This window comes from Cottoperca gobio, chromosome 5 (assembly GCF_900634415.1).
Source record: "Cottoperca gobio chromosome 5, fCotGob3.1, whole genome shotgun sequence".
In the NCBI taxonomy this organism is placed as follows: Eukaryota; Metazoa; Chordata; class Actinopteri; order Perciformes; family Bovichtidae; genus Cottoperca; species Cottoperca gobio.
This window is the reverse complement of record NC_041359.1, coordinates 4,173,090-4,194,928: the sequence shown is the minus strand read 5'-3', so window position 1 is coordinate 4,194,928 and position 21,839 is coordinate 4,173,090. Positions and strand designations below refer to the sequence as shown.

Here is a 21,839-nt window from a genome sequence, read left to right as displayed (position 1 = left end):
TTATAACGTAATGTAGGAATAGAAATATGGAATGCTCAGAGCTACCACAATATCAATACTGGATTTACATTCCGTTACTATCAAATGTAGTCCTGTATACATGCTCCACGGTCTTCTTCACTTCATTTGTATCTTCATTTAGGATTAGCTGTCTTCCAGGGGTGCCTGTTAACCCGTTTATTTTTGTTATCGTCTTCCCAACTAGAATGAGGTCTTTATTTTTTTTATGCAAACACGTGTCCAATTAAATACTCTGGCTTCAATAAGAATATTTGGGGGGGGGGGGGGGGTAATAGTTGTGCTTTTACGGCATTAAAATAGGCAACCCTGTGACGTTTGTGTACGTATGCACGTTTTGAAGCACGGCGTTGGCCGTGTGGGTGGAGTTGTTCCTGTTGGCAATGATGGGCAACGCAATAGACGGTGAACACGCTGCAGCAGATCGAGCGCTCCCAAAGTAGCGAAACAAGAAATGGCAAAAGACGTTTGGCGCGGTCGGTAGACGAGCTGCTGACGGCAGAGAGACAGGAACCGAGGTCAACCCCGCGGGCCAGCTGCTTTCATATTTTGTCTTGGAGAAAGGGCCGCGAGACATTCGAGCATTTACTCAGAGAGTTGGTGCAGTTTAACTTTCCCTCTTTCTATCGTCAACCGTCTCTCGAGGCTTGCCCTGCGCAGGCAGACGGGAATACCTTGAAAATGCCTCCCATCGAAAAAGACACCGGGAAGAATGAACTCAAATCTCGGATACAGCTGCTTATTGACTCCAATCAAGTCATGGTTTTCAGTAAAAGCTACTGTCCGTATTGTGTCAAGGTAAGGCATACATTGTGTCGCAGAGGGGGACCTTGCTTACGCCGGTCGGAAACTTCCATCTTCTCCCTCGAAGTACACTGGCTTTGTCTAATTGCTGGCTACTCCATGTCACGTTATTGCAGCCAGCGACTTCGCTTCGTTGGAAGCTGAAAGTTTTTTTATTACTTTAAATCAGCCAAGTCACACAAAACAATTAACCATAAACCGCTAACCGTAGTTGGATATTTGGAGGAGATAATATCTAGTTACATCACAAACGTGTTAGCTGCTTATCTGAATGCGGTGGGACAAAACAAAGTTAGTTACATAATTTAGAGTTCATGGCTAATTTAACAATTAATTAGACTCCAGGTATAAGACTCAGTATCAATTAGTCACACACAAGTAACGTTAGTACTTATTTCTCTAAAGTTCTCACTTTTAGGTGATGAGTTAAGTGATTTAATCTAATGTAACCTTAGGTTAGCTAACTAGGGTTTTAATTAAACAAAGCAACGTTTTAAGTGTACCCTTGCTAATGTAATGGCTTTCTTGTGTATTTGGAGATCCTGTGTCATGTGAGGAAATTGATGTATATCTTTTCACATGTTTCTCTGTAGGTGAAAGACTTGTTCAAAGAGCTGAAAGTGGAGTGTAATGTGGTGGAGTTGGATCTAATAGGTAAGCTGGAGATGTTACAGTAGCTGACAAATACTGTACATTAGTAAACAGCAAGTTACTCATGTCCTCATATCTATATAGTGCTTATACATGCCAAATGTGAGGCTTAAAGTAAAGTGTTACCGGTGTTATCTTGCTTAATATGATGTAAATGTAAAATATATTTTGATGGTTTGAGTTTGAATCTACAGTTTTCTGCCAACAAAGTCGGAAATGATCCACCATGCTATATTAGAAATAGAAAAGTTGTTTCCCCAGACTGTGCTGTGGTTTACTTTGCAACAGCACAGAACATGCTGAGTCACTCACAGAAGATACCTTGGCCTCATGCCATTTCTCAGACAACTCTAAACTCTGCTCTGTCTGTAGAGTGACTGATGTCTCAGCTGTATGTTGAAGGAAGTATGTAGGGATGTTGATGATTAGTCAATCAATGATTGACCAACTTACTCACCATTAAGAATAAGATCAATCAGTTTAGGACATTTGCTTATCAAATGTATCACATACATATTGGGCCACTAACTTTAGCTAGATTGGGCAATAACTGCTGAAGCATAGTTTGCCCGCAAGAGGAAACTTGACCCGACAAAGTCAAATCTTGTTGCTAAGGCTGAAAAAGAGTATTTCCACTGTTGTTGGAGTGTAACAATCTTCCAAAGCTGAGCACAGCCTCTGTTTGTACTTGTCGTAGTGGCCATGGTGTGAGCACAGAAAGGAGGCTAGCTGTTGCACTAAAGCAGGGGTGGGGAACCTTTTTCCGATCAAGGGCCATTTTATTTTTTACAACATCCTTCGAGGGCCGTACTAATTATTGAACTCATAACCTCTGCAAATTCTTTTAAGACGCAGCCCATTCATTTCACTTTTCTTTCATGCAGTGCAAAAAAGGCAACTTTTGTTTATCCATGTATCTTTCTGTTTTATCAGAAAACAATCCTTTATTAGTCCCACAACAGGGAAATGTATCTTGTCACAGCAAAAGAACATATGAAGTAAGAAGGCAGTACACAATAATTAAATAGGATAAAAAATAATATAAGTACCAAGAGGTTGATAGAAAATAAAGTGAGTATTGTAAATGGCAGTGATAATTGCACAGCAGTGGTGGAATAGTCTGTTCTTGGTGTGGTGGTCTACCTCTCTATCTTTCCATGTTTGTATGTTCCGCTCTGCAGAGAGGTGCTTGTTGGACCAAACTCCGCCGAAGAGCGTTAACTTTATCCAAACGCACTCGTCCTTTCAGCTCGTGCAGTTCGGCATGTTTCGTGCTGTAATGACTCAAGATTATTTTTTAATTTTCATCACAGCAAGCACGTCCTCACAAACTAGACCCACTGGCCTTTTACTTCCACAAAGAAATAGTCGTTCGTCCATTTCTCCCGGAAAGTGCGACATTCCGCGTCCACCTTTCTGTTTAACACTCGCCATGCTGCATTCGCTGATGTCAATAACCGTCTCGTTTAATATTGAAGTTTTTTGACATGACGTGACCACGTGATGACACGTTCCACTTGTGTTGTGTTCAAGGATCCTGACCTTGGCCAGGAAAAACAGTCTCCCATCTATTGCTGTCTAGATTTATTTGTTTCTTTTTCTAGTGGATTATTTTGCGTGCGTTTATGAATTACCTCGAGGGCCAGATCAAATGGTCTCGTGGGCCGTATATGGCCCGGAGGCCGGAGGTTCCCCAACCCTGCACTAAATGCCAATCGAAGAAACACTGACATTTGTGTCATATCATGCTTCCCCTTTTTTATAATTTATGCCTAGACCTTGTGTATTACTCACCCTGTACCATAAGATGTATTTAAGAAATGCTCAGTACTCAACAGCCACAACTCCACATGCACTTAAACAACATTAACCCTTCTGTCCAGAGGATGGAACCAACTACCAGGATATGCTGCTCGAGATGACTGGACAGAAAAGTGTTCCTAATGTCTTCATCAACAAGACACATGTTGGCGGCTGTGACAAAACATTGCAGGTGAGGGGCAAATGTGTGTATCTAATTGACTGTCTTAAAGGGATTAAAATCCCTTAAAACAGTCAACAGTCAACCTGTAAAAGTTGCATATCTTCTCCATAGATGATTGCCATGAAATGTTACTCAATCATGTGGCTTATTCTAATGCTCGACCTTTTGCACAAACAAACCTGTTTGGCTCGAGCTGAAACTCAACCTACTTCTTTTTTTAATTTGCATAAACAAGACTGGCATGAAATGAATGGTATCCCAAACAAAAGAATGCCATGTCGCAGCAGGAGTGGAAAGGTGTAACCAAAACATGAGGGTGTGCTACGAGCACATGCCATTGAGCCATGGATGTACCTTGTAAGCCCTCTGAAGTGTCCTGATGCAGGAAGATGGTGGGCTTGGTGGAGGGAACTCTTATTGTGTCTTAATTTAAAGTGCTGAACTCTATTTGTCTGTGCAGCTTGGTTCAGGAGTGGCATGAGCCAGAACACCTGCTTAAGTGGAGTGCAGGCAGCATTTGTAACACTGAATCTCTCAGCTGATTAACAGACTGCAGCAGGTTGTGTAGATGGATAGTTATAAACAATAACTTTATCTTTTAACAGATGTTAAGTGTTGACACAGATGCACAATCACTTTTTTTCATATTGAATTCAACCACTACAATCTACTAGCTCTTTTCCACTGCAGGAACAGTAACAACCCAAAAGCTGGACTAGTTTGTTAAATTAATGTTAGAGTAACAGAGTTACAGGAGAGGTGCTGTTATCCTCCGCCACCACAATGTCCACTTTCACTGTTATGCCGATGACACTCAGGTCTACATTTCTACAAAACCCACCACTGCCCTCCCGCCCACATCCCTCACCACCTGCCTACAAGACGTTCAGAGCTGGATGACCAGGAACTCCTTGAAACTCAATGGCGACAAAACCGAGGCCATTCTCATCGGCTCCAAAAGCACTTTATCCAAAACACAAACTTCCACTGCCCCAAACTTCATCATCGATGGCTTCTCCGTACCGTTCTCCAGTCAAGTCAAGAGCCTTGGTGTCACTCTTGCCAGCACCCTCTCCTTTGTACCCCACATAAAGAACATCACCCGCACTGCTTTTTTCCACCTGCACAACATCTTCAGACTCCGCCTGTCCCAATCCAGTACAGAAATCTTGGTCCACGCTTTTGTGACATCACGGATCGACTACGGTAATGCTGTTCTCTCGGGCCTTCCAACCAAACTGCTCAACCGACTTCAAATCATCCAAAACGCCGCTGCCCGGATCACGACCCGCAACAAATCCTCTGAACACATCACCCCCATTCTCCTGAAACTTCACTGGCTCCCTGTTGAATCTCGGATCAACTACAAAATATCCTGCTCACCTACAAACCCGCTCCCACCTAGCAAAGTGACCTCCTTCAGGAGTATACCCCCTCCCGCTCCCTCCGCTCATCCTCAGCTGATCTACTGACAACCCCCACATCACGCCTCATCACCATGGGTGCCAGGGCCTTCAGCTGCACTGCTCCCAAGCTCTGGAACTCCATCCCTCCCCACACATCTGACAGTCCGAAACTGTTACAACATTCAAGTCCCAACTCAAAACTGGCCTACTCTCTGTAGTATCAATCATCCTGTGTCCTCCCCCCTTTTCTCTTTACTGCTTTCTTCCTGTGTCTCAACCATATCTCTGGCATTGTTTGTTTGCTCTCCAATGTCCTGCTGTTTTTATCTCTTGTATTTTGTACGGTGGCCTTGGGTGTCTTGAAAGGGGCCTCCAAATAAAATGTATTATTATTCTGCTGTTGGTACATGCGTCATGTACTTGCATGCTGCATGGAACTGTCTTTAAATGAGCATTAATGGCATGTGCTGTTTTTATTTGCCTTTTTATTGAAGTAAAGTGGAAACTGCCAAACTGGAACTGTGCCGATTAGTTTTTAGGGCGCACGCAACATGTATCCTCAGCATCAACCTCCATTTTCTGCAAACATTCATGACTTACTTGTTAGTGTCCGCTGGCTAATGCAGCCTCAGTGTTACTGTTGAATGCATTAGGGCAGCCACTAAAAAATATTTAAGTTATTAATTAATCTGCTGATTATTTTCTAGATTATTTGATAAATCGTTTGGTCTATAAAATACTGAAATATCCATCTCCGTCTTAGTTAGATGTCTTTGAATATTTTTTGTGTTTTGGACTGACTAAACAAGACATTTAGTTTAATATGATATAAAACAGAGAAAAGCAGGGAATCTCCATATTTGAGAGGCTGAAAACAGCATTTTCAGCCATTTTTGCATGAGGAATTATCAATTTATGAAAATAATTTGTAATTATTGAATAGATTTGTATTGAAATAGGGAGTTTTTAGGACAGAGGGTGTTGTATCCTGTACAGTCTGTAAAGCACAGACACATTTGTGATATTGGGCTGTATAAATAAAATTGATTTGAAATGGTGATGCTCAGACTGGGACACTTACTAGTTAATATAAACAGCTGTTATGAGAAAGCCTGTTGATGATTTGATTGCGTTTTAGTTATTCTATATATTTGATATGAGTTATGCATCCCCATGGTCGACATACATGTGTTCTATTGATGCAACATTGTGTTAATGTTTCTGCTAGGCTCATAAAGACGGCAGCCTGCAGGAGCTGCTGTGCGGAGAAAATGACGCTTATGACTACGACCTAATCGTCATCGGAGGAGGATCTGGAGGCCTGGCCTGCTCAAAGGTGACACAATTAAATTTATAACAGTGTAACATTATTCATTAACACAATACAAACTGCAGAAATGTATGAAATCCAGAAATAAATTATGGATTTATGTGATGTTGCGGTAACATTGGCTCTGTTTAATAATAGGAAGCTGCTGCTTTGGGGAAGAAGGCCATGGTGCTGGACTATGTTGTGCCCACCCCAAAGGGAACCAGCTGGGGTAAGATACTTCACTTTAGGATGCCTAGTCATGCATCTTTGAATCTAATTTGGTCGGTAACTGACCATTTTCACGTGTTGTTAATGTGTTCTGCTGTGGTGATCAGGTCTCGGTGGTACCTGTGTGAACGTGGGCTGCATTCCCAAGAAGCTGATGCACCAAACGGCCATGCTGGGCACCGCCATGCAGGACGCACGCAAGTTCGGCTGGGAGTTTGACGAGAAAGGTGAGGGCTCAGAGCACCGACCGCGGAGGTCACGAAGGGGGGACATCGCACCGGTTTGCCGTGGTAAATTTAGAGGCAAGCCTTGTCAGTAGTAGTACTTGTTGGCATTCCACTGATTCTAATAATGGACGTCTGTCTGTACTCAGTGAAGCACAACTGGGACACGATGAAGACTGCAGTGAACAACTACATTGGCTCACTGAACTGGGGCTACAGGGTGGCACTGAGAGACAAGAATGTCAACTATGTCAATGCCTATGCAGAGTTCATTGAACCCCACAAAATCAAGGTAAATGAGTACTTGTGATACAAACTAACCTTGAATGAACTTGTACAGATGTTTAACTGGGATTGCTGGTTTGGTTCCAGTCTCGGAAGACTCGACAAGCGGCAATATGCAACTTTTTAGAGTTGCATATTGATCGATTTTGAAATGTGGTCTCGCCTGTTGTGGAAACACATTTTCTTGTTTCGTTTGTCTTGAACAGGCTTTGTTAAATATTTAACCTCCCCGTTGTTGCTGGCTTTCCTACTTGATCACATCACTAGCTGCACCAAAAGCATCCTGCACATGATTGGCCTACTACTCTGCTTGATTAGTCAGTCAGCTCTGTGTTCCTAGCGTCAACAATATCTCAGCGCTCCTGTATGTATTTTCTGACAGGCGATCAACAAACGAGGGAAGGAGACATTTTACACAGCGGCTAAGTTTGTCTTGGCTACAGGCGAGAGGCCGCGCTACCTGGGGATCCCTGGAGACAAGGAGTACTGCATCACCAGGTGAGAGCACAGTGCCCGTTGTATGGGGGCTGTAACACCACCAGCCCTATCCAGAGAGAGGCTGTGTTACTAGAAGCCCCATCCAAAGCTCTTTTTGAACAACTCTGAAAACACAAACACACCCTTTAATCCTCTGGATGCTTGTATTCTCTGCGGGTGGCTTTTCCTCTGCATCCGTTAATCTCCCGTCAATCATAATGTTATGTAATATTATCCTCAGGTGTCTTCAGTGATTATGCTGCTGTTTTGGCAACCTACAAATGGTCTCATGCTGCTCGCTTAGTCCCTCAAAACCTCTGTTTCCGTTAGATAAAAATCAGTGCCGTCCATGTCTCCTGGAAGATTTAAATGTCCCGGACAAAGAAGGGAAAATTCTGGTTAAATATTATGTGTGTATTGAGCTTGTAAACAATTAATAGGCAGGCTATATAAAGATTTTCATTATCATAGCATGTAGATTTATAATATTTACGCTTTGCAGACCGGCTGCTGTTACACAACGCTTCCACTATAATCAATGAAAGTGGCTCCACCAGGCATGAGAGCAGCGCCTAAGTGATCCTATCTACAAAGGATTAGGCCAGTCTTGTATTTATATTCTGTACACAAGGTGGGCGTCGACCTTTTTACACAGAAATGGGGGGGGGGGGGGGGGAAATGTAACTACCGATATACAGGAAATTACTCAATGAGCGTATTTGCAGTACCAGCTGCCGGTTGCTCAGTAACTTCACCCCTTACATAGCCTACTGTCGTCTGTATATGTTAACTTACCCATGTTACACTAACTCGGTCAAAAAGGGGAGGTTTCACAGCGCTGTGCTGGGTCCAAAAACTGAAGAAACAATTTCAAAACAAAAGCGAATCTTTTAGTTTTTCCTGTGACTCGCACAACCCTACACGTCCAGGTGCAGGTGTAGCCAGTAAAAAGATACACATCCGCTCTGTGAACAGTCCACATCCGTTGCGTCTTCAATGTAGCCAAAGTGTACATTATGTATATGCATATTTAAATATGTCTGACTTCAACAGATTTTCTGGGTAAAAAACCCCCGCTAATTACCAAATAACTGAAACCTTGGTGTTGAGAGAGGAGTGTCGCTGTCACAGCAACATGTATGTTATGCTTTGAAAATGCATCTGAACTGGGTCATTATTTTTAAACAGAAATGCTGACTCCCTTAGAAGCAATTTGATAAGTTATCGTTAGCTGAATCGCAGGGTGTCTGTCTGTCCACCAGTGACGACCTCTTCTCGTTGCCTCACTGCCCGGGAAAGACCCTGGTGATCGGGGCGTCGTACGTGGCTCTGGAGTGCGGTGGTTTCCTGGCCGGCCTGGGTATTGATGTCACCGTCATGGTCCGGTCCATCCTGCTGAGGGGCTTCGACCAGGACATGGCCAACCGTGCCGGAGAGCACATGGAAGAGCACGGCGTCAAGTTCCTCCGCAAATATGTGCCAGTAAAGGTGAGGGTTCACTGGTGTTTTAGTTGAGAAAGCACTTTAATTTTCACACGGCAAAGTAAAGCATGTTTGTTTCAATGTGGCTCGCTGCAGTGGAAAGGTGTATAACTCATACAAATTACAGCATATAATTAAAGTCACATTTTTTCGTTTGAAAGATTTTCTTTGACTTTTTTTAAAACAATTTCACGAAGGAGCCTCCATTGGTAGCAAAGGCAACTGGTGGTCAGCAAACTTTGAACTGTGTAATTGTAATCTGCATCAGATTTACTGTCGTACCATTTTGTACCATTTGTCTCTGACTTCATGCATCTGTGTGTGTCAGGTGGAGGAGCTGGAAGCAGGCTCTCCTGGCAGGCTGAAGGTGACATCCAAGTCAACCGAAAGCGACGAGATCATCGAGGGAGAGTACAACACTGTACGTACTGATTGGTTCATCCTTCCCATCTCTTACTGTCGTAGAGTACTGTGGAAATGATTTGTTTCTTTCTGGGCCAATTTTATAGGGAATCCCAAACTGTTCAATATTAAATAAAAAATAAAATACATTTATTACAATTTAATTAATTGTATAAAATAATCAAACTTATATGAATTTATTAAAACTCATAATGTATATTTAATTATAGACTTTATTTTTAATTTTTAAAATGTCCAATGTCCGTTTTTATTTCGTAATGGCATTGTTCACCACAGGGGGGCCTGCCACTGAGCCAAGGATGTTCCTTGTATGAAACTCTTTAGCCAGTTAGCTTGTGTTAGCTAGAGCAACAAATGTGCTAAAATGATTCTGAATCAACAGACACAGTAACCTACACAGTATACTTGTATAATGTAAAAAGGCTGCTAATGCTAGCCAGCTAACTAGCCATAAAGATTCCAAGTTGTTCTAAAGTTAAAGGGATATTTCAGATTTCTTGATGTAGGGTTGTATAAGGGAATTCTCCATAGTCAGCAGATGGCGGTTGTCTCGCCCCCAGTTTGGAGTAGCAGACGGGAGTTACAGCATGAAAGCTGAGCAATGTACTGTTGTGGACGGGGGCAGCAGCAAAACAAATTTTAGCCACCTAAAATACATCAGTTTTAGTGTACGCTATATTTAGAATATTTTCACCGCTTTACCGTGCCGTCAGACGGCTCTTTCTGACGGGTCACTGAAGCCTTTATCGATGCTCTCGATCGGATTCACCAAAGTTAACAACACACCGAGTGAGCAGCGGTAGACCAACGACTTTCGTGTTCTTTGAGGTAAAATTACTGTTTTTGCCGATAGTCATGCGTTTCGGTTGCAGATTAAACCAGCTGAATACCCCTCACCTTAACCCTCCCTTTACAAGACTGCAGTAAAGTGCCGCCAAGTGCAAAACCGCTGTATCTTGCCTGCGGGTAATATAAAACCGGGAGAGGCCCTCTCTAGATCCAGTGTTTGGTGTGTCAGATCTGAGCTACTGTAGCAACATGGTGGTGCAACATAGTAGACTTCATGGAAGAGGACCGCTCCTAATGTAGATATAAAGGGCTCATTCCAAGGTAACGAAAACAACAATAACGATTCTTAGTTGCAGGTGATTTTACTTTGCTTATACACCCTGAATACTACACACTGGCCCTTATTTTAAGCTGTCCCACAGGGTTGATACCAAACAGTATAAAAGGATCTTGGAGTGTAAACTAAGTCATGAATATGTTGCAGTACCTTCTTTCTTCTCTCTAGTTTTTACAACACTTTATGTCTCAAGCCTACATTTAGTCAGTCTTGTGTAAATAAAAAAATAAAAACTTCCCTGCAGAAATGACCCGAGGACTTCCTTTAAACTACAAACCATTTCTTTGTTCAGGTGTTGATAGCAGTGGGCCGAGACGCATGCACAGACAAGGTCGGCCTGGACAAGACGGGGGTCAAAGTCAACCCCAAGTAAGTTTATTACTGTGTATCTTTTTTTCTTCCACATGCGTCCATCCCATTGCATGGGGCGGCCTGTGCCTTTAAGACTCGTGGTACAGTCATGGTGATTCAGCAGTTATTGCTGTCCCATGGCTCTCTGCAGAGGTGGAGTGTGAGTGTGTTGGGGCTGTGTGTAGGGAGAGAGGAGGGGTGTCCCTGTGCAGCGTATCAGCTGCTTTTTTTTAAATTTTATGCTGTAAAACAAATTATCTAAGAGCTTTTTATGCTGTTGTCATAATGTTGCATTGTCTGCTCTTATTTATTAATCTATTTATTCAATATGGGTTGATGTCATCAATACATTTCCTGTTGTCTGCTTAATTATGAAGTCATGTGCATTGGAAATGTAGCCATTAGGATGTTGTCTGTCCACTATTTTGTGAATGACTGACTGGTTCAGCCTATTAGGCCAACAGGGTTTAAGACAGTATGAGGCCAGCTTAAAAGAGCGATTGGTGGGTCACATGGACCCAGTCTTATGACCTTAGTAGTACTCTGAAGCTGAGACACAGCCAGAGGGCCACTGCTTTCAGGGGCCATCAGTCGGCTTGCTTGCACTGCTGCATTACAGTGGTGGATACATACATGTCCTCTGCTGCATGTATGTGTTGTTCCTTTCAATAAAAACTAAGATTGAGTAAAGATTATTAATCAGAATCGGCCCATTTCAGACTTTAAATTTAGAAATTTAGTTGGTCAAAAAAAAAAATGTTTTCAATTTAAAAGCAGTTGAAATTTAAATGCGCTATAGTATGTTCTCACTCACAACCTCTGCACCATCCTCCAGGAATGGAAAGATCCCAGTGAACGATGAAGAGCAGACCAATGTGCCTCACATCTACGCTATTGGAGACATTCTGGAAGGCAAGTGGGAGCTGACGCCTGTAGCCATCCAGGCTGGCAGGCTGCTGGCACGACGCCTCTACGGGGGCGCAACACTCAAGGTCGGCATTAAGAGACACTTGCACATACCATTACAATGATGATTTGTAAAAATGGCATGGCCTATATTTAATAAATAATGGTGGAAGTAAACTTGTTCATCTTGATTGTGTTAATGTGGTCATACAGCTTGACACACAGGTGATCTCCATTAAAGTGATTTGGTCACGTTTTAAAAACAATGATTTAGGTGTGCCACAGAAAGAGGTGAATGTTTTGCGGCTTTTATTCATACTTAATTTTAATGGTAGAATTATCTTACTAGTTTGACATTTGGCTCACAGCTGTGTCTGAATCTACTGTGAAAACCTCATCTCTTATTTATTTAGCTTATTAAAATGTTCTGACTCCCTCCTTAATTGATGTAAAATATGCCACTCCTCAATTATTACTAGTATTGTGTGACTGCTTTATTTCCCTTAACTAACTGTCATTAATTGTGTTTGTGCAGTGTGACTACGTCAACGTTCCCACCACTGTCTTCACCCCACTGGAGTACGGCTCCTGTGGTCTGTCAGAGGAGAAAGCCATGGGGCTCTATGGGCAGGACAACCTCGAGGTAACACGCACGTAAATAAACAGAGCACTGCTTTCACTTCCATGCAGTGGTTGCTTTTGACTTTCTTGACAGTGTCGTAAAATTTCCTATTATTATTATTATATTAATACCAGTCGTGTTTTTTTTTAATGATGAGGCATATTTATAAGGGCATGGAGAATAAAGACTGCGGTCACTTTTCATGTCGACACACACGAAGCAGATGAAAGATTTCCCCCCCCCGCAGTGACAGCAGAGGCATCTCTGTAAACATTGCGCCTAAACAGGCAAATATGAACAATGCAACTTTACAAAAGTAGTTTTTATGTCTTCGAGCAGACGACTTCTCGTGTCCGTATTAATGTTGTTCTGAACCTGCGGCGCTCTGCTGCCACACCGGAGACGGAATTAGCTGCTGAAGTTCTGAAGTCAGGAAACATTTCTCCCAGAAGTGATCAGAAGTTGGAAAGACTCTCTGAACGTGGGATTTAATTTATACTATAAAAAACTTGTTATCGGGAGAAATCTGAGTCGTAAAGTGGCTAATGGTTTGCATTAAAATAAGGGTTGTTTTTATTCACACTAAAACACAAAGGATGATGACTAGTTTCGAGTGACCATATTCTTCGCCTATATAATGCAGTTTTGTTGTTTGCACTGTAATAGAGTATCTGTGTTTGTGCTCTGTGTGTTCAGGTGTACCACAGTCTGTTCTGGCCGCTGGAGTTCACTGTGGCCAGCAGAGACAACAACAAGTGCTACGCTAAGATCATCTGCAATAAGCTGGACAACGTAAGATTATTACTTTCACAGTTTGTATCAAATCTGAGCCTGTAACCAGCAGCCGGTACCCCTTGTTGTGTCCCATGAATGACTGTTTTGTTGTTCCTGTCACACTGTAGAATCGAGTCATTGGGTTCCACTATCTGGGTCCAAATGCTGGAGAGGTGACTCAGGGTTTCGGTGTAGCCATGAAATGTGGTGCCACTAAGGAGCAGCTGGACGGCACCATTGGCATCCACCCAACCTGTGCTGAGGTAAGAAGTCAAGGCTGTCGTTTTTATATAGATATACTCTAGATGCATATAGATCTAACTAGATATAAAGATGGATGGATCTAATGGGTGACAGCACTTGTCCAACATTTGTCAGTAGAACAAAAACATTGCTGTTTTTTACAACAGTATCCTGTTGACTTACCAGTAAGAACAAGCTGGAAATGACCAAATGCTGCAGAGCAAAAGGCTTTTTTAAACTGTTGACCTCAAAGGTGTGTGTGTGTAGATGTCCTGTCTGTGCATTGCAGGTTGGCACAAAAATAACTCTGCACTTTGATTAGCTTTGCCAAGGTCATAACCCTTTTGCTTCCTGCTGAAATATGTCTTACTTCCTCACTTTGCTAGTTTTTCTTTCACAGTCTAAATGATCCCGTTGTGCCAGACCCAGATTTGATCAGAACACATAAAACCGTGCAGCCACAGCTTAAAGTCTTAACACGTCTGTTTTAGTGGCCAGGGTTTGAAGAGCATTTTTTTTTTTTTTTATATCAAGTTTAGTTTTTTTGCAGATTGTAAGATGAATTAATTTATTGAAATGTCTATTTTGTTAGACAACTGTGATACATGTGGTGCATTCATTAGCTTAATTTAAAGATCTACACATTCAGTATGTTAATGTGGAATGGTGTGTGTGGTCCTAAATCAGTCTGATCTTTTTGCAATGCGCTGACAGATGAAGTTAAAAGCATCCCTTGACATCCTGAAATTTTGGATGAGATCTGTTTCAGTGAAGCCATTTCTGCCACGATTTCCCTCCTGACTCTGACTCCACATCCACACACAACTCCCTACAGAAGTAGCAGCCATTGCTCCACAAAAAGCCATAATTAAAACTTCATGGCCTCCATGTTTACTTCCGTACAACAGCGTGTTTTGCACATGCGGGTCAGTTCAGGACCGTGACACTGGAATCTGATATTGGCCACATTTAAAAAACATAATCTGAACAACAAAACAAGAGTTGGCTTGTAGTGTGAGCACAGCCAAAGTCTTAGTTCCGCCAATGAGTTTTGACATCTTTATTTCCAACCAGCCTCAAATGTCCAATATGTGTTCCTGGAACTTGCAGACAGCAAGTGAAAGCTGCATGAACAAGCTGCACCACCTGACGTTGTGTGTTTCTCCTTAACCTTTTAGATCTTTACCACTTTGGAGGTGACCAAGAGCTCTGGTGGAGACATCACGCAGTCCGGCTGCTGAGGTTAAACCCTGCTCGTTTAGTGGGCTGCTCTCATATTAGACTCTCCTACCAACCCCCCTCATCTTAGCTCTGTCGCCCTTTAAGCTCAGCCTCCCCTCCAGCTGCTCAGTTTACAGGGCAGTTGTTTCTCAGGACAAACCGAAACACCGTGACCAGCGTCCGTATGAGTGAAGTGCTCATGCAGGCCCGCCGGGATCTTAGAGGTGACTGAGAGGAGCCAGAGCTGAGGATGTGCGAGTCTCTACGATATGAGTGCAGCCTGCTGAACAGCGGGGTTACTCTGCTGATATTTCCACTGGGCTCCACCAGCGTGTCCTTCTCAGAGGAGCACCAACACACACATTACTGCTGAGTACGCGTGTGTGTTTGGGCTGTTTGTGACGTCCTGGCCCGTAACCTGAAATTCCCAGGTGGGCGAGGATCGATTTGCCTCTGCAGAAGCGCCTGATGGCATCCAAACCCTTCGTCCAACCCCCCACCTTCAAACACTTCTCATTATACAGTATACATGAGGCATAAAGCCGGAAATTCACTTCAGTAAGATAGATTTTAAATTTGCACACAGCCAAGGTTTGAATAGATGCACAGCTCTGAACTCTGCTCCAGCTTGTGATGGAAACTTATTATTTAATCGTGTGTGTGGATTAAATGTGTCTGTTCTCTTCTGTTGAGCCTTCATCTCTCCACACACGTTATTGTCTTTAGGGTGAAATTGAGTCACGTGCATGTAGCTGTCCATGTGCGTCTGTGCTGTGTGGAGGCACCAGGGTTTTTCTGCCTTCATCTCTTCCAAAGTGTTCACAAGCCTGCAGAGATCACGAGCTGGCAAATCTACACCTTTTCAAACCTTGATGTGCTGCATCACAACACTTTCTCAGATAAGCTGAAAGTACAATTCCACAGTGTTGTATTTTCCACAGTGTTGTTTGTAAAGAATAAAAGAAAAAACATTTTCACAAGTTTTTACTAAATTAATTTAATGCTCGTTCGTCGCGGCTTGGCGTCTGCTTTGTGTGTGTCAAAGATGTATTCACTCTTCTACAGTGTTCTCACTGCTGTCGGTGGCTGACTTTGGTCATCTGTATAAATGACTTGTTCGTTGGTGTCAAACCACTGTAGATTACTTATTTCAAGATTTAATAAAGAATTCATTCAACTTCAGGGTTGTCAGACTTTTACTTGTGCAAATCCAAATGAAAGTCTACAGAGTAATGGTTCTTTAGCAACCTGCTCGTCACCCTGAATAAAGACGTGACAGATGAACTTTATAGGTTTAAATGGAAGTCCTCAAGGGGAAACGAGGGAGCAACAGTGTAATATGTGACCTGGTTTCCTGGTGCTACAGTTCATCAGGAAGATCCTTTATTTAGATTATAGTTATTCATATTCCATTTATCTGTTAAGGTTATCTGCTGTGTAGATAATCAAAACTTGCTTCATGGGTTTTATTAGTTACTGGATGACTCAGATGTATAACAACCTGTAGACTTTCCATGCAGCACAAAATTAATAACTTTAAGAGTAATAAGTAATTTTTATTTCAGCACATTTCAAGAATGTTCCCCTCTGGTGATGATCCAACAGTTTATGTAAGTGGAGAATTATTGTATCACCAGTGATAAAGTGTTTATGTTTTCATATTACAGATATTTACTTTACATTCAGCTGTATGGAGGTATTAAAGTGCTCAATGCTAAATAAATGAGACATTTTGAAATAATCTCAAGTATTGACATATTTTAAATGAGCCAAATAAATAGTGATTTATTTATTTATGATTTACTATGAAATGTTAGTTTGTATTTGTTTTATTTTAAAATGCCCTGTTTTTATTTCATAATGGTATTGTCCTAATCACACTTTTCATGTCAAAATGTCTCAAGTTAGGGTCTGCGAGCTATAACAAAATGTGACAGCATGAAGGTGCCACAGGGTGAAGTTATATCATTTTAAACACTCCTGCAACGCTGACAGAATGATTAAATACAAGTTGAGATAATCTGTCGTTTTAATACTTTCTTGATTTATTTCACAATTTATTGGTCCATTGAATATACATATTACTTAGATTTTATTTATTTCCCACATCTCAGCACAGCTTAAACAAAGAGGTGAGTGCTGCTGTACGCAGGCACAGAGCGTCACACTCAGCTGCCCCTTGTGATCTACATCAGAGAGCTGCGAGGGATAATAGTCTGTGGGACTATTCAGCCTCCACAAGTGTTCATCAATAGTGTCCGGGCTGGTGTGAAGCCTTTGTTGGGTTCACAGGCTCCCATCTGAAAACACTGTCACCTGCATGGGTTGCCATAACAACTCGGGCTTTGATGGGTTTTATTTGGATGGTACCCATCTAGCGATCTGTCAGTGATACGAGCTAATTGATTCACTGGTGTCTGTAGTTCCAGGAGCACAGCAACCAAAGACCTGATTACCATGTTTGAGAGGCTGAGCTCCTGCTGATTCTCTTTATGTTTGCACTTTATTTATATCTTCATACAAGCAAAGGAATGAGCGGCGAGTGGAGTATCAGAGCACCAGCACCTCTTTTAAAAACTTAAAACCTGCTTTGAGGAGTTGATCAATCAAACACTGAATTTATTTCATTTCTCTAAACCGCACAATCAACCAGCTACTTGTGTGTCCATGTGACTCCTACGTTTACAGCATAGTTCCTCTGAGACAATAGTGCAGAAGGGTTCACTTCTGTCCTCTGTGGTGTTACCAGATCTCGGAACACATCGGTCTCATGTCGGCTTTTCCAATATTGGGTATTAGAAAAAAATATATAGCTTGCACCTTTTTATTCCCAGGTTTTAATAATAATAATAATAATAATAATAATAATAATAATAATACATTGTATTTATAGGCGCACTTTTCATTTGCGTAAACAAAACTGTGGTAAGTGCATTGTCAAATAAACAAACACAAGTGAAATACACAGGTGGTATTTACAAAGTCTGGGGGTTATGCGAAGTGAAAAAGAGAGCTAATTAATGTGGTTGTTTGTCGTCATGTTTTGTCTCTTTTTATTTATTGTTTCTTAAAGAACATTGTTAGAAGTTTTTTGTAGACATTTTAATTCTGATTGTAATCATTTTGTGTCTTTCTATCTTTGTAGTTTTTTGTGTTCCTTTTTGTGCCTTAAATGATGTCGTTAAAAAACTCCCTTTATTGTCATTTTGTGTCTCTTTGAAGTGATAGATCAAACACATTTAAATGAATCTAACAAAGATCCAAATCTTATAAAGTGAGTAGAAACACTTTTGAGTTTCTTTGCCTTGTGGCACAATTCAGTTCTTTTTCACTTTATTTTTGAGAACATCTTGCAACAACCAACTGTTAAAAACCTAAATCTTTTTTCTCACCAGCCCTCCAATAAGGAAGTGACACTTGAAACAGCTGAAGTAGATCAGTGGACTTCAGACTGGCCTCGTCTTCTGTCATGTAACTTGAACCTCTTTGCTTTCTTGGGTTTCCTGGAAACGCTGGAAGCTGCCAGAAAGAGACTTGGGTGTAATCACTGACGAGTCAAAAGTCATGCCTGTCTCACTATGACTTGCTATTTCACAACACACTCCTTATCATTGTTTCCCAGCAGGAACTACTGGTGGAACCCGCACTTACATAATCAAAGCTCACATATGTTACAGCCGTGGACACTTAATGACTGGAAATTCCTTTGAGTTGTGCTTTCAGGAAATGATAAACCTGCATGATATGCATCAGTTCAAGTCTGTCTGTGAGTTTCAAATATGAGATGCTGTTTCGGTGATTGATTATTAAGATATTATCTGTCTTTATCTACAACTGAGTCATGCAACCGTTCGTGGTTTTACCTGGAAATGTTTAATTTCATTTAATTTCAACGTAATTTCCTGTAAGAATCAGAAAAGTGTGTGAAGCTGGAGGGTTTTTATCATAGTTTTATTACGGTTAGTAATTGATATACAAATGATCAATATTACTTTAAGACATATTAATTTCTATTGACACTTTATAATCATTTAATAGAGAGGAGTTACAAACAATGTGCTATGTTGTTAGGAGCAACATTTGGGCTATCCATATTTGAACGAGACTTGAAAAGCAACCCTTAAACTAATAGCTTGCATGACTTCTCTGTCTGTAGTGGACTCATGCATTTACATGTACACTGAATTTATTTAACAAAAAACAAATTATTCAAATATCCCAATTTAGATTCCATGAGTGACACATGTAAATAATGTGCAGCTACCCGTAATCTGATTCACATGCTCTGATCTGCATCATCTGTTCACTCTGAAGTTGCTTACAGTCATCGGCCTTCAGAGGGCAGCACAGTGTCACACGTGTGCATCCTGTCCTGGTCCTGAAGGCACCGTGAGGACACTTTCCCTGTTTTATTACAGCATGATAGACTTCACACAATAACTTGCCCCAGTCCATTACATCCTCAAAGTATGAGCAGGAATACTTTCTGCTGTGATGAGCTACCACAACAACTTGTTTTGCATCAAAATGAGTTTAAATGCATCATCGACAAGACATCTCTTTTTTCTTTTGCATTGATGAACATTGCAGCTCCTTTTGTACATGATGTTCCCCATAAACCATCGTGTGACCCTCCTCTGAATCTTCGGGGCAGGTTTAGAGGAGGGCTGAGAGGGCGGAGAGGAGGGCGGAGAGGGCGGTGTGCAGCATGTGGAGTTTTCTCTCCAGCTGGGAGTTGAGCATTGGACCTTTGCTCTTTCTGCATTATGTCACTGTGTCCTCATTTATACAGGCCGTCACTATGATGAAACACCAGTCACATAGATTACAGGTGTGTTCCTTTGAAACAAACACACACAAAGAAATAAATACACAAGCTCTTTTTACTCATTTACCTAAAGCTACAGTCTTTCTATCTTCCTATTAACTAATTGAATTGACATTGTAAAATAGTCAAGTTATTATATAGCTTTCAGAGTTGTTTTGTGTCTCTTTGTGGGTGTTTTGATCTTTTTGTAGTCAATAATGCATCTCTTTGTAGTCGTGTGTCTCTTTGTAGTTGTTTTGCATCTCTTTGTGGTCACTTTGTATCTTTTTGTAATCATTTCACATCTCTTTCAGTGAAATTTTGCAGGTGTAACCCCAAGCGACCCCCCCCCCCCCCACCTCTGGTAGGCATGTTCCATCCATGTTTGTGGGGAGTGCTATTTTTAGAGTAGTTCAGTAAATTTCAATTGTCACTTTCCTCACAGATCAGATTCAAACTTTCTACGCCAATCATCCTTCTGTCACCTTCGACCATGTATCGATTCTGCTTGACATCTCTTGTTTGATTGGTCATCCATTGAGGGAATGTGCACCGACTCCTGTGCAGCCCTATCCCCCCCGGCGGTTACCCATCATCCCATTCCATAGTAAACACTGACAGGCTTCACACTGTCTTGCCACCAGACCAGGGGTTTGATCAGTCGTGTGGCTCCTAACCCATCCTGACTTTCCCCAGGGATGGGATCCATGATTCCTGGGAGGATGGACATGAGGAATGTGAAAAAGGTCAGAGGTCAAAAGCATCTCTGCAGGAAGTCCTCCCTGCTCTGCTACAAAGAGTTCCTGCCCTGCAATGGATGGAGCAACAACACACAGCCTGGTTCACATGTCACAGTCATGTGCTCTTTCCTGTGGAGGTTAAACTCTGCATGATGTCCATATCAGATAGGATTTCTGTATTTTATGAGTAACTTTGTCATATTTATTGATACTCGACACACCATGCAAGAGCCAACATTCCGAAGTGGATCAAGAGATTAGGGTTTGATTGAATGTTGTTCCATCAGACTCATCCCGTTAAGTCAGTCCAAGACACAAGACAGATGCAGATAACTTGGCAAAATGTTGCTATAAATTGCACCAGAAGTGAGATTGATGACTAGATCTATTGGGGAAATCACCAAAAATGTGAAAACATTGTTTGTATCTGAGTTGACTGGTGGTGGAATGGACTCTGCACTCTCACAGTTTACTGCAGAATGCAGCCAATGATTGGGGAGGACGGCTGCTTAAAAAGTAACTGATGAAGGGATGTAGAGGAGACGTCAACAGCAGATGTCTCACTGCAGACCGATCCATCAGTTTGTCACATTTTAGACTAACACATGTGGCTGTCTGCAACACAAAAGCGTGTAAAGACAACCTGAGGCAAACTGAATAACAACGGATATCTGCTCATTTTGGCTTCAAAATAAAAGCATGACATTGCCTAACACATTGCTTGTATGTACTGAATGTGCACATTAGTGTACATCGCATCCAGTACCATAGCCAAGATTTTAGAAATGCTCAGGTCATGGGCCTACATGTTAGCACCACATTGTATTTATTCATTTAGCAGTCCAGTTGTATTTATATAATACTTATCTATGTCTTTATTTTATTTTTACATTAACAAAAAAGTCATAAATATATTAATTACTCCCATCAAAGTGGTGCAGTGGAAAACAATATAACACAAACAAATATAAATAGGTGTAGCTTGACACTCCAGACTCCACACTTTTCTTAAACATGCATATTCCTCAGAAGTCATGTTAGTTTTCTTTAATTTTAAACTTTTAGATCCCAATTTCAGGTAGTAATTAGTTTCTTACTTTATACATAATCAGTACTGTTTTAAGGACTACCAAGTTTCTGAATGTCAGAGCCTTTCATTTATTAATATAGTAAGACATGTATAAGTTAATAGTTTATTATGACAGTGGGTTTATGCGCTCTTCATGAGTAGTATTGTTTCTAATTAGTATCACTCTATGCATTATGTATCTATTATGAACACATTAAAACACACAGGGCCCTTCTACAAGGCAGGGCCTCAAGATTAAGTAATAAAGCAGGACCTATTTCAAAGGCCTAGTCTATACTGAATGCAATTTAGTGGTGCATCTTCGAACAAATGTGGATCTTTTGGGTGTATATATATCTAATGTCTAATTTCTATTACTTTATTTTATATGTCATGTTGTATTTTATCCCTTAATTTAACTTACATTTAGTTTTTACTTGCTTGACTTTTCTTTTCTTTTTCATTACAAATGTATTTAGCATTGTTGGTGGGAGCCTGAGGCTTAAGACTTTCATTGCCAACGACTGCTTCTTTGTTATTGATGCTCATATGCAAGGTGTGTACGTTCTGTTGGCAGATAATACATTTATTTAAAATGATAATTCCTTCTTATTCGTTTGGACTGACCGGAGCTTTCTGTCACCTGAGAACCCTGGACAAGAGTTTTACCTTGAAAGGTTCAACCG

At 41.3% G+C, this 21,839-nt stretch overlaps 1 protein-coding gene across 2 annotated transcripts; it reads left to right on the top strand.

Annotated features, from left to right (window-relative positions):
• Positions 1-455: 455 nt before the first annotated feature.
• On the top strand, positions 456-15,719 carry txnrd3 (thioredoxin reductase 3). Of its 2 annotated transcripts, none has more exons than XM_029431645.1 (16): positions 456-816; positions 1,416-1,476; positions 3,357-3,466; positions 6,092-6,199; positions 6,332-6,404; positions 6,511-6,693; positions 6,777-6,919; positions 7,295-7,410; positions 8,652-8,877; positions 9,200-9,292; positions 10,713-10,789; positions 11,607-11,763; positions 12,213-12,320; positions 12,996-13,091; positions 13,202-13,336; positions 14,495-15,719. In XM_029431645.1, exons 1-16 carry the CDS (start codon positions 700-702, stop codon positions 14,555-14,557), a joined length of 1,866 nt encoding a protein of 621 aa, XP_029287505.1. In that variant the 5' UTR covers positions 456-699; the 3' UTR covers positions 14,558-15,719. The 2 variants fall into 2 exon arrangements, with proteins under 2 accessions (XP_029287505.1, XP_029287506.1); XM_029431646.1 differs by having other exon boundaries at positions 460-816; positions 6,511-6,630.
• Positions 15,720-21,839: the final 6,120 nt, after the last annotated feature.

Bases quoted from the DNA above. Each gene is read 5' to 3' on its own strand.
- txnrd3 (XM_029431645.1), top strand. From the start codon at position 700: ATGCCTCCCATCGAAAAAGACACCGGGAAGAATGAACTCAAATCTCGG. The intron at 1,477-3,356 runs GTAAGCTGGAGA...CCTTCTGTCCAG, and splicing joins GGTGGAGTTGGATCTAATAG to AGGATGGAACCAACTACCAG. The intron at 7,411-8,651 runs GTGAGAGCACAG...TCTGTCCACCAG, and splicing joins AAGGAGTACTGCATCACCAG to TGACGACCTCTTCTCGTTGC.